This window comes from Medicago sativa, chromosome 4 (assembly GCF_051527215.1).
Source record: "Medicago sativa cultivar Bolivia chromosome 4, Bolivia_mono, whole genome shotgun sequence".
Lineage (NCBI taxonomy): Eukaryota > Viridiplantae > Streptophyta > Magnoliopsida > Fabales > Fabaceae > Medicago > Medicago sativa.
Window position 1 is genome coordinate 79,709,282 of NC_140752.1, and position 12,868 is coordinate 79,722,149.

Here is a 12,868-nt window from a genome sequence, read left to right on the forward strand (position 1 = left end):
AAAGTTGGGGGCTTTAGGCCCGGCAGCCTTGTGCTCAAACTACGTTGGGGGCTTTAAGCCCGGTAGCTTTATGCTCACATGTTGAAGAGCCTAATTACGCTCATTTATGTTGTTGAATGGTACCACATGCATTTGCACATCAAGAAGTTTCACGATGGTTTAAGTTGTTAAGTTCTTAAGAGTTGCATTGTCAAGTTGTGTCGCATTATCAAGTCAAGAGTCGAGTCGATTATGAAGTTGTTTATGATTATGATTATGAAGTCGATGATGAATTTGATTAAGAAGCTGTTATGATGACTATAAGATGATAAATGATGTCTGATGATGATGTTTGATTATGTTTTGATGATGATGGTTGTTATGTTTTGATGATGATGTTTGATGATGATGTTGTTTATGATTGATGATGATAATAATATGATACTAAATGAATATTGATGCTGATGTTATGATGTCTTAAGTTGTTAAATATATGATGATACTTAGTTATGATTTAAAGATGATTTTGCTTATAAATTAAGAATGATATTTGTTTACGAACTAATGATGATAGTTGATGATAATAAATAATTATGATTTGTTAAGATGCTAAGTGATAAGTGTTTGATATGTTAATAATGTTTATGTTGTTAAATGCATTTGATGAATTATATGCTTAATTTATTGACTGTGAAATCTCACCCCTTCTGCTTGAAAATGTTGCCCTTCGTATGGGTAACTTGCAGGTATTAAAGACTAGGAGTGTTCGTGAGTGGACTCCTCACTTGTGTCTAGGTGCTCTGATACGTAACGGGATGGGCTTGCTTTCATATCTATTCCTTACGTGTCTTTTATGAACTTTTTATGAATAAGTATTGAACCAAATTATGAGATTTTCTGATAAGGCCTGCGTGCCAAGAGTTTATTCATGTTGAACTATTTTCCGCTGCGTAGTTTCAGATTTTATGATGTTGAACTTGAAGGATAATTATTATTATCTATTTTATGATTTTCAAGAAGTATGTGACATTCCGTTTATGATTTAAATACTCTGATTTTAAATGAAATTTTCAAGTTGGGAAAACGGGGTGTTACAATTGGTATCAGAGCAGGTCGGTCCGTCCAGCCAAGTAGTTGAGTCGCGTTGTGTCGTTTTACAGTTTTGCACTGTATTTAAGTTGTACTTATTGTTGATTGCTATGAAGAGAACCAATACCTGATACGAACTGGTTGGAGTACAACCATGTTCATATTAATTGTTTAGTAAGTCGGTGTACTTTTCTTTCGCCGAAGAAGAAAGTGGAGCAGAGTTTTGTCTACGAAGCAGCTGAAGCAGTTAGAATGCGAAGGAATATTGATGTTTGCGTTGATGGCGTCTTTGTCCATTGAGAAACAAGCAGTGATTGATAGGTTGCAAGTGGTGTGCGAATTCCCTGAAGTTTTTCCTGATGAAATACCTGATGTACCGACGGAGAGAGAAGTTGAATTTTCTATTGATCTTGTTCCGGGAACGAAGCATGTGTCAATGACACCTTATCGTATGTCAGCTTCCGAGTTGGCTGAGTTGAAGAAACAGTTGGAGGAGTTGCTTGATAAAAAGTTTATAAGACCAAGTGTTACACCTTGGGGAGCGCCGATATTGTTGGTTAAGAAGAAAGATAGAAGTATGAGGTTGTGCATTGATTATCGACAACTGAATAAAGTAACTATAAAGAATAGATATCCACTTCCTAGAATTGATGACCTGGTGGATCAGTTAGTGGGTGCACGTGTGTTTAGCAAGATTGACTTGAGGTTTGGGTTATCACCAGATTAAAGTAAAAGATGAAGATATGCAGAAGACGGCTTTTAGGACGCGATATGGACATTATGAATACAAGGTGATGCCTTTTGGTGTCAGTAATGCACCAGGTGTGTTTATGGAGTACATGAATCGCATTTTTCATGACTATTTGGATCGTTTCGTGGTTGTAATCATAGATGATATTTGATATATTCGAAGTCTGAAGAAGAGCATGCTGAACATTTGAAGATCGTCTTGCAAGTACTGAAAGAAAAGAAGTTACATGCCAAGTTGCCTAAATGTGAATTTTGGTTGAAAGAGGTAAGTTTTCTTGGCCATGTTATTTCTGGTAGTGGTATTGCAGTGGATCCATCTAAAGTTGATGCAGTTGCACGATGGGAGACTCCAAAGTCAGTTACCGAAGTTAGAAGCTTTTTGGGTTTAGCAGGTTACTACCGAAGATTTATAGAAGGATTTTCTAAGTTAGCACTTCCGTTAACGCAGTTGACGTGTAAAGGTAAAACCTTTGTGTGGGATGTTCATTGCGAGAACAGTTTTAATGAATTGAAGAAGAGGTTGACGACGGCTCCAATTTTGATTTTGCCGAAACCTGATGAACCTTTTGTGGTGTATTGTGATGCGTCCAAGTTGGGTTTAGGCGGTGTGCTTATGAAAGATAGTAAAGTGGTTGCTTATGCATCAAGACAGTTGAGAATTCATGAACGAAACTATCCTACTCATGATCTTGAATTAGCAGCAGTTGTATTTGTGCTTAAGATTTGGAGACATTACTTGTATGGTCCGAGATTTGAGGTGTTTAGTGATCACAACAGCTTGAAGTATTTGTTTGATCACAAGGAATTGAATATGAGACAACGAAGGTGGCTCGAATTGTTGAAATATTATGATTTTGGTTTGAATTACCATCCGGGTAAAGCTAATGTTGTTGCAGATGCCTTAAGTAGGAAGACTTTACACATGTCTGCTATGATGGTTAAGGAGTTTGAATTGCTTGAACAGTTGAGCGATTTGAGCTTAGTTTGTGAAATATTGTCTCGGAGTATTAAGCTAGGAATGCTGAAGATTGATAATGATTTCTTGAAAAGTATCAAAGATGCGCAGAAAGTTGATGTTAATTTTGTAGACTTGTTGGTTGCTAGTAATCAAATTGAAGATGGTGACTTTAAGGTCGATGATCAAGGTGTGTTAAGGTTTCGAGGTAGGATTTGTATTCCAGACAAGGATGAGATAAAGAAGATGATTCTTGAAGAGAGTCACAGGAGTAGCTTGAGTATTCATCCGGGAGCTACAAAGATGTATCATGACTTAAAGAAGTTGACTATGAAGTTTATTGGTCCGTATCAGATATCGGAAAGAGTTGGAACGGTGGCGTACCGAGTGGGTTTACCACCGCATTTATCAAATTTGCACGATGTATTTCATGTGTCGCAACTGAGGAAGTATGTTCCAGACCCGTCCCATGTGATTCAGAGAGATGATGTGCAAGTTAGAGACAACCTTACGGTTGAAACCTTACCAGTGAGGATTGAAGATCGTGAAGTGAAGAAGTTGAGAGGCAATGAGATACCTCTTGTGAAAGTCGTTTGGGATGGAACGACTGGCGAAAGCTTGACGTAAGAGCTAGAGAGTAAGATGCTGGAGTCTTATCCAGAGTTGTTTGCTTGAGGAAAATTTTCGAGGACGAAAATTCTATAAGTTAGGGAGAGTTGTAACGCCCGTCTTAATTATTTAATTAATTTAGCGAGGTTTTAAATATATTTATAAATATATGCTTATGTGATTTATGATTTAAGTGATTTACATGATTGATATGTGTGAATTATATGATTCATGAAGTTGAGTGATTTATATGATTTATAAATGAATTATGAGGAGTATATGATTTTGTGAAGTTGTTACGTTGGGTGACTTATTTTATTATTAAATAAAATAAGATATGAAAACTAAAATAAAATACTAACAAGTGGGGCTGTGTTGTGAGATGAGTAAGTTTAGTGGTGAGAAGAGTAATACAAGTGTTATAAATAGAGGGTTAGGTTGAGAGAATAAGTTCTAGAACGAACGTGAAACGTTTTTGGAGGAAAAGGGAGAAAAAGTCAGAAAGAGAGAAGAACAAGAGGAGGCTGTTGATTTCTGCAATAACCAAGTAAGGGTGAGACCAACTTTCAATATTATTAAGGGTATAATTCTGTAGAATGAATTTAACATGATTAGGTTGAGTTTTGGTGAGAATTGGGATTAGGGTTAAAAGACCGATTTGATGATTAAACCATGAAAAGATGTTAGATTGATGCAAAATTAGTGTACAGACCTTAGATATACATTAGGGTGTTAATTAGATGCTGTTTTGGTGTTAGAATCATGAAGAGAGATGAAAAGTTGAAGTTTTTAGGTTTCTGCCCGAGCTAGAGCACTCGCAACTGCGAGCTAACCCAGACCGCTCGCCACTGCGAGCAGAATCGCTCGCCATTGCGAGCAGAATCGCTCGCCACTGCGAGCAAGACTTGAACTCGCAACTGTGAGCAGCATCGCTCGCCACTGCGAGCTGGACCTCTGAGCTCGCCACTGCGAGCTAAGTCACTCTCCATTGCGAGCTAGACTGTTAGTTGCCCAAGTTGTTTTCCATGCGATCCCTTCACACGTGTATTCATGAGTTGATCTTAGAAGTAATAAGAGGGTTGTTTGGGATACTTTCAGAAGTTCCAGGAGTCTGTTTAAGTGACTGAGATTAGTAGTGATGATGTATAAGAATTATTTATGATGTTTTATGATGATAAGTTGTTACGATTCATTTCCTTTAATGTTGATATGTTATTTTAAACACTGTTATATGCTGTAATTGTTGTTGGTTGCTGCTGTTGATTGTTAAAGTCTTGAAGTTGCTTGAGTCGGTCTAAGTTGTAAGAATTTAAGAAGTCGTCCATGATTATGGAGTTGTATAAGATGTTCACGTTGTTGTCTAAGTTGTAGGAGAGATTGAGTACATTGCATACTCATTAAAGTTGGGGGCTTTAGGCCCGGCAGCCTTTGTGCTCATTAAAGTTGGGGGCTTTAGGCCCGGCAGCCTTGTTCTCAAACTACGTTGGGGGCTTTAAGCCCGGCAGCTTTATGCTCACATAATGAAGAGCCTAATTACGCTCATTTATGTTGTTGAATGGTACCACATGCATTTGCACATCAAGAAGTTTCACGATGGTTTAAGTTGTTAAGTTGTTAAGTTGTTAAGAGTTGCATTGTCAAGTTGTGTCGCATTGTCAAGTCAACAGTCGAGTCGATTATGAAGTTATTTATGATTATGATTATGAAGTCGATGATGAATTTGATTAAGAAGTTGTTATGATGACTATAAGATGATAAATTATGTCTGATGATGATGTTTGATTATGTTTTGATGATGATGGTTGTTATGTTTTGATGATGATGTTTGATGATGATGTTGTTTATGATTGATGATGATAATAATATGATACTAAATGAATATTGATGCTGATGTTATGATGTCTTAAGTTGTTAAATATATGATGATACTTAGTTATGATTTAAAGATGATTTTGCTTATGAATTAAGAATGATATTTGTTTACGAACTAATGATGATATTTGATGATAATAAATAATTATGATTTGTTAAGATGCTAAGTGATAAATGTTTGATATGTTAATAATGTTTATGTTGTTAAATGCATTTGATGAATTATATGCTTAATTTATTGACTGTGAAATCTCACCCCTTCTGCTTGAAAATGTTGTCATTCGTATGGGTAACTTGCAGGTATTAAAGACTAGGAGTGTTCGTGAGTGGACTCCTCACTTGTGTCTAGGTGCTCTGATACGTAACGGGATGGACTTGCTTTCATATCTATTCCTTACGTGTCTTTTATGAACTTTTCATGAATAAGTATTGAACCAAATTATGAGATTTTCTAATAAGGCCTGCGTGCCAAGAGTTTATTCATGTTGAACTATTTTCCGCTGCGTAGTTTCAGATTTTATGATGTTGAACTTGAAGGATAATTATTATTATCTATTTTATGATTTTCAAGAAGTATGTGACATTCCGTTTATGATTTAAATACTCTGATTTTAAAAATAAATTTAAATATTAAAAAAAATATAACAAACACGAAAAAAGTGTAACAAACTAAACAAGTACATTTATACTTACCTTTTTATTATTCCAACTAGCGAAAAAACGAGCACTCACGTGCCCGTCTTTCCGCTCTTTTGTTGTTCTAACGTTTGAAAATTATGATCGGTGTTTTTTTGTGAAATTTTAATTTTGATTTAAACTAAAAATATAAATGTTTTTTTCTTTCAAATTATAACAAATCAAACTAACCATGATTATCTATTTCAATAAAAGCAACAATATAACAAAAAAATATAATCTAAATTCTTATTTTTTTTCACACACTTTATCTTTTCAATAAATTTAATATGTTACTATCTTTCTCTCGTAACAAACAATTGTGAGTTATTATCTTTTTCTCCAATAAATTTCTATTTTTTGCCGCACTCTCTCATAACAAACAATTGTCAATTTTCTAAAAGTTGTGCACATCTTTTTAATTATTTTAAGTCAATATAAAAATTATTCCAACTTTACATTAATCAAAAGTTAAGAAAAAAATTAACTTTCTTCCAACTCCTTTATTCAAAGTTAAGGCTTCAACTATGCCTTTAACCAATGCTAGAGTCACACTTGAATTTTTTAATAATTGATACTCATCTTATATAGAATTTTAACTCGTCTTGAAACCATTGTTTGGAGCAAAATTTTGTTTAAATTTAAAGATAACAAGAAACAAATTTTGTTTATAAAAAACAAACAAATTTCAGTTTTCTAAATAGATAACATTAATTAGTTTTATTAAAAAAGATAAAAGTAATTGACCAAAATGATCACACGGGTACAATTACACGCATGGTTCTTTTTATTTTTGAGAAGCTATTTGCTAGTTTTCTATCAAAACTAACAGAGATCTTGTTTTGTTTATCTCCTATTATTTTTCTTATCCTCGGCTGAGCGTTTTTCATAAGATTTTTTTTTGAAGGAATAAGATTTTTATTAATATGACAGCTGCCCTATGTTTGTTACGATATTGCCGATTCATTAAACCTTCCGAAAAGTGCAACTTTTTTTCTATAAATATAAACTTTATAGTAGACCTAGCCTATATTATTATATAGAGAGAAAATATGGAAGGTGAACGAAAGAATAAGAGAGAAAACATGGAGGGTTCAAATCTTCCCGAAGAACTGTGGGCAATTATATCAAAAAAATTGAATACTACTATTGATGTTGTTCGATTCCGCAGTATCGGTAGTTTATTTCGCTCTCTTCTTCCGACTCCATCTCACCGTCATTGTATTTCATATGATTGTTATTTTCTACTACAAACCAAAATATATCGCATTCAACCATCAACTTCTTCTCCATGTTCTAATAAAGGGTGGCTCATTAGAGTTTTTCAGTCGAATTCTTCCAAACTTTATCTCCTTGATCTCTTCACTAACAAGAAACTCCGAACTGAAGAGACTATAAACAAAGTTTTGAATTTGATGAACTTTCGAGTTGTGGAGTTGTTTGAACTATATACTCCTAGTAATCTTAAAGGTGAAATTGATTTTAATTATTTTTGCAGCATTCGCAAAGTAATCTTTTATTCCACTGAGGGTCATTGCATGGTCTTTGCACTGTATTGGGATAAGGTGATAGTTTCCAATATTGAAGAAAAGATATATACAATGTTAGAGGACGATGGTGGAGAAAACCAGTGTTTTAATGATATGATACTTTACAAGGGACAACTTTATGTTGTGGATAACATGGGAACAATATTCTGGTTCAATGCTTTGTCTTTCAAGTTGGTTCAATTTTCACCTAAAAACTTGTACTGTTGTGAAGAAAATAGGCGTATAAGGGTGAACTCTACAGAAAATAAGAAGCAATTAATAGAGTATGAAGGAAGTCTCTATGTGGTTGACTTGTATATTAATGATGAAAGATATTACAAATGGGGTTACTATTTGAAGGATGTTTTTGTGGAAGTTTATAAGCTTGATCAAGAATGGGGTAAATGGTTAAAAATAAAAGATTTGGGTGATGTTTCGTTTGTTTTGAGTAAAGACTCAAACTTTGCATTGTTAGCTCAAGATTATTATGGATGTGAAAGAAATTGCATCTATTTCTATTTTGATCACAAGGCTTCTTGTTTCAACTTGAAGAATTTGGAGACTAAGCCTGCTGACATTTTTTGGCCTTGTCCAACTTTGTTCCATCCTGTTACCAATTAATTTGTAAGTATAGTAATGCACATAAATATGATATATGGTTTTAGTGTCTTTTAGTGGTGACTTGTCTTTTTTAATATGTATACAGATTTAGATTCGGGCCTCATGCAAGATCGGGAAAAGTCAGCTTCATTGAGTGTTTGTAGTAGAGTTTATGTATAACCTAACAATAGCATGCCATGCTTATATACGTAAACCTAAGTCACAACAGAACTTCAAGCTTTATCCATGTTGTCTTATATCATGGTTAATTTAGATATTGAAACATAACTCGGTGTCTTTTTTGATTTTGCAATATTTGCTATCAATGTCAGTTGGAATGAATATTCTCCAAAGACTTAATAATGATGTTAATATTGTGACTATTGTTAATTAGGTGCATCTTTTGCTATGTGGTAACTAGAATATTACTTGATTGTCCAACTAGATTTATGTCAGAATGCTATATCTTATATTTGACACTGATGACAGTTTTCTGCCTCGGCCTCCTAAGACATTTGTTATGCTTTGGTAAAAAAAAAAAAACATTTGTTATACTTGAGTCTGTGTCACCATTTTTGGTTGTGTGTTGAGTAAGGAACTGCATGTATTTGAAAGATTTTCTGCATGTTTAGATCAGTACTCTGTTGAAGTAGAGGTTCTAGCAATGCAATTCCACAATGGAATTCAAAGACATTGTTATTCTTTTCGTGATACGCTATTTAATGCAAAATATTGTGAAATAGCAGCGCTATAACATTATTGCATAGCAGAATTTGAACAAATTGTTTTCTTCAAGTATAGTTGTATGATTTATTAAATAGGTCAAATGCATCTAAAGGTCCTTTAAGTTTTTCGTTTTTCCCAAAGTGGTCCTTTAAGTTTCAAAAGTCTCAAACAAGTCATTTAAGTTTCAAAAGTCCCAAACAAGTCATTTTCGTTTTTGAATCGTTTCAAACAAGTCCTTTTAGAGGATGATGGTGATGATTCAGATGATAGCAACAAAGAGCATTATCCACCATTTGCCATGCCTAAAAAGATGACTAATTTTAAGTGGGTGTTAGGAGCCAGATTTGGTACCAAAGATAAGTTCAAGGAAGCAATTACCAATGCTATCTACAATAGGACTTGTTTGAAACGATTCAAAAACTAAAATGACTTGTTTGGGACTTTTGAAACTTAAAGGACCACTTTGGAAAAAACGAAAAACTTGAAGGACCTTTAGATGCATTTGACCTATTAAATACTATTTACCTGCAACTTTATAAGTTAGACAATAATAACAACACAACGTTATCTTTTTCTCTCAAAAAAAAAAAAAAACAACACAACGTTAGTCCACCTCCCACCCTTGATCTCTTGAAGTCCTTATAAATCAAATTGAAGTGAGATGGTTGAGATTAGAATCAGCATGGCAGAGATAAAATCCAGGGTCAAACTTGATTCATGGCATGGATACAATTTACCTGTCATATGATCAAAATGTGCTCAATAGTGACATAGCTCATAACCTCCTTCATGTATAAATCGAATCAAAATTCAAATAACTATTTCAATACCTATATGGAAATAGTTTTGTCTTGAGAATTTTTTGATATTCAAGCGTTGAATTATCACCTTGTGCCTAACTTTGATCAATCACAGAGATGCAACAAATTTCTTAATTGTTTTTTATTGTCTTTTTTTTTTTTTGAAGGATTAATTGTTTTTTATTGTCTATTTTGGACAAAAATTCAGTGGACAATAACAATTTCCAACTAATTTTTCGTTTTTTAACGGTCAACTACAAATGTTGGATCTCAAAATAGTATATTATCATTTCTCCAAAAACTGGTATCATATCAAATCTTTGGAATTGTATATCGTAAAACATGTGAGTTCCATGAATTTTGACATTTCAAGTTTCTTTGAACAACACTGACCTTACAAATTTATTTTTTTTGGGTATTAAACCTATGGTATCTAGAAGAGGGATTCTGGTAATTTGGAATTCGGTATGGAGACAAGTAAAGTCTGACCAAGAAGAATGTTAGCAACACTCTCTAATACTCACTTTATCATTGGATGAAATTAATGTGGACTCCACCACTTTATGTGGGATCCCATTTCCAAAGTGTAGGATCGACAATGATTTCATCCAATGAGATAGTGAGTGTTAGAGAAAGTGTTAAAAAAAAGTGTTGCTAGCACTCATCGTCTGACTAATAATTGCTTCATCCATAAAATCAAACTTGAATTCTTTCAAACGACTATTTAAGTTCAATCACTTGGCTAAAAAAACTTAGGACAACAATATTTTTAGAAAAATGCTAAAGATCCCGAAGCATTTTCTCGGGAAAAAACACGAATGGGATTGGCAAAGGAAAAGGACTGAGAATAACTATTTTATAATGAAAAGAAATGTTTTGTAGGGACCACCCATGAATGCTGCCAACAGCTCCTGTATTGTGCCAGAGAAAATATGACAAAGCTTTTTAGGTAGGGACCACCCATGAATGCTGCCAACCGCTCCTGTATTATGTCATGGGAAGATCTAACGGTGCAGAATTTTCGTGAAGCTTTCTTGAAATTTTTGTCGGGATATATAGCAACACTGATATTTTTAATTACTCTAAAAAGAAATTAATTAACATGGTCATATTGCCTTTTTTGTGTTGCTCATTTGGATAAAAGATTGCATGTAGTTACTTTTGACTGCATATATATAATATAAATTTACCACCCATTCCATAGCCTTTTATGGAAATGTTTTTCTTCTTTTCTATTCTTGACAAGTGTCACAAGATTTCAAGGTTTTAAAGTTTCTTTCAACTAGCGACATGTGGCACTCTAATGTTGCTCCATTCTCAAGCATTTGTGTATTAATTTTTCTATGGAACCATGTGTTTTTTATTTTTGGAAGACCAATTACATTGTACTATTATTTTTTCTATCGAACCATGTTTTTTTTTTGGAAGACCAATTATATTGTATTATTATATTATTTGTATAATCGTGTAATGTAGTGTTTTATTATCATATATTTTATAGTTGATATTAAGGAATGAAATTTTAACGAGATTATTTTATACAATATGATATTTCAATTATAACATAAAAATATGTGCAGAATAAATTGCATATATTTTTAACCTATTAAAAAGATTATCAGATTTATAATTTATCGCAAAATATAAAATATAAGTCATATTTTTATGACAAAATATAAAATGTAAGTCACATTTTTATAAAATGTAAATCACCCAAAATAATCGTTGTTAAATCATAATAAAAGATTTTTTTAAAAAAATATTATTGTGACAATCACCGGAATTGGCATTGTAATTTCGAAATGAATTTGCGCACAAAAATACATGATTGATTTTTTTAATTGATCCACAAACTTTGCTCGACCAAAAAATATATGGATTATTGTAACATTGATCGATTGATTAATAATTTTGCTAATACAAAATATATAATTAATAATTATATATTAATTAATAATTTTTCTAATACAAAATATTATTGTAACATTGATCGATTGATACCTATCAAATTGATTTTTTTTGGCTAATCCATGAAATTTTTTTAATGAACTAATGAAATCTATATTATTTGAATTTAATAATAATTTCTTGATAACGAATTATAGAAATGATTTCCCATTTTTTCCAAAAAAAAATGTATTAAAATTAAAGTGATACAAATACAAATAATTTCATTGATTTAAGTATTACTTTATTTTAAGGAGATTTAAATATTACTTATTAAATCAATTAAAATTTTATTACTGTTTCATAAACACAAAAAATGATTTATTAAAGGTCAAATAAATCAAATTAATTAAAGTTTGTTTTTATTAAATATTTCCCTTGCACATTGGTTGGGAATGGTAATCAAATGGTTCATAACAAATTAAAATTCCTAATTTGAATTTTAAATCGTCATTCATTTTTCTTGATTGTTGTTTAATAACACAACTCATCAAATCATGATATAAGGAAATAATGTATTATTTAATCAATTCTAATTGTATGACAATAATTACTTTCATCATTCATGCAATATTACTTTTTTTGTGTGTCAAAGAAACATGTTTTTTAATAACTCATCCAATCAAATTAGAGCATAGTGTCACCTTTTAATTTGAAATCCAATAATATTTTAACATGTGTCACATTTTACTTTGTAAGCCAATCACTTGCTTTTGTATTAACCAATTTTACATCACATATTTTAGGGGATTCAAATGTAATTTGCTTATTCTTTTTCCCTATATATAATCAAAATGTCTTTTATCATTTTCATTTACATTTACATCTTCCTTTTATACTCTTTCTCCTTAGACGTCACTTTGTTAGATGTGTCATGTTAATCCATTTGGTCATACAAGAATTTTATTTTTTCGATTTTTTATTTGTTGATATATAAATCTTTTTTTTATTTAGTATATCCATAATTTTTTATTTTCTTTGTTGTGTTTAACTTAGTAAAGATTTGATTTATTGATTATTTTTGTTTGTATTTTCTTTTTATTAGGGGGGGCATAGTCCTTGACACTGTCTTTTGGATGTTAAATTTACAAATTTGACAAAAAATTAAAGAAAAAAGAAGTATATTGTATTAGTCTTTTGGATGTTAAATTTACAATTTCGAAAAAGACTTAAAGAAAAAAGAGGTATATTGTATGAGTAACTTTAGTGTTGCTCCGAATCTTGAATCGTATAGAACAACAAAACATGAATATTATTGTTTTAAATAGTTCTTATAAATCAATGTACTAAGGCAAATGGAAAGTGAAGAAGACCAAATAGTGGGAAAAGTGGGAAAC

The 12,868-nt window shown here is 32.1% G+C and overlaps 1 protein-coding gene and 1 long non-coding RNA gene across 2 annotated transcripts; one reads left to right on the plus strand and one right to left on the minus strand.

Moving 5' to 3' along the window:
* Positions 1 to 7,014: 7,014 nt before the first annotated feature.
* On the plus strand, positions 7,015 to 8,079 carry LOC146932382 (F-box protein At2g26160-like). Its single transcript, XM_085708367.1, has one exon. The coding sequence runs from the start codon at positions 7,015 to 7,017 to the stop codon at positions 8,077 to 8,079; it is 1,065 nt and encodes a 354-aa protein (XP_085564493.1).
* Positions 8,080 to 8,714: 635 nt separating this feature from the next.
* On the minus strand, positions 8,715 to 9,722 carry LOC146932383 (uncharacterized). Its single transcript, XR_015008391.1, has 2 exons — positions 9,615 to 9,722; positions 8,715 to 9,521 (listed from the first exon to the last, which is right to left on the minus strand). It is a non-coding gene; the product is annotated as an uncharacterized LOC146932383 (long non-coding RNA).
* Between the last annotated feature and the right edge of the window lie 3,146 nt (positions 9,723 to 12,868).

Excerpts from the sequence above, each read along its gene's own strand:
- LOC146932382 (XM_085708367.1), top strand. The coding sequence starts at position 7,015 with ATGGAGGGTTCAAATCTTCCCGAAGAACTGTGGGCAATTATATCAAAA.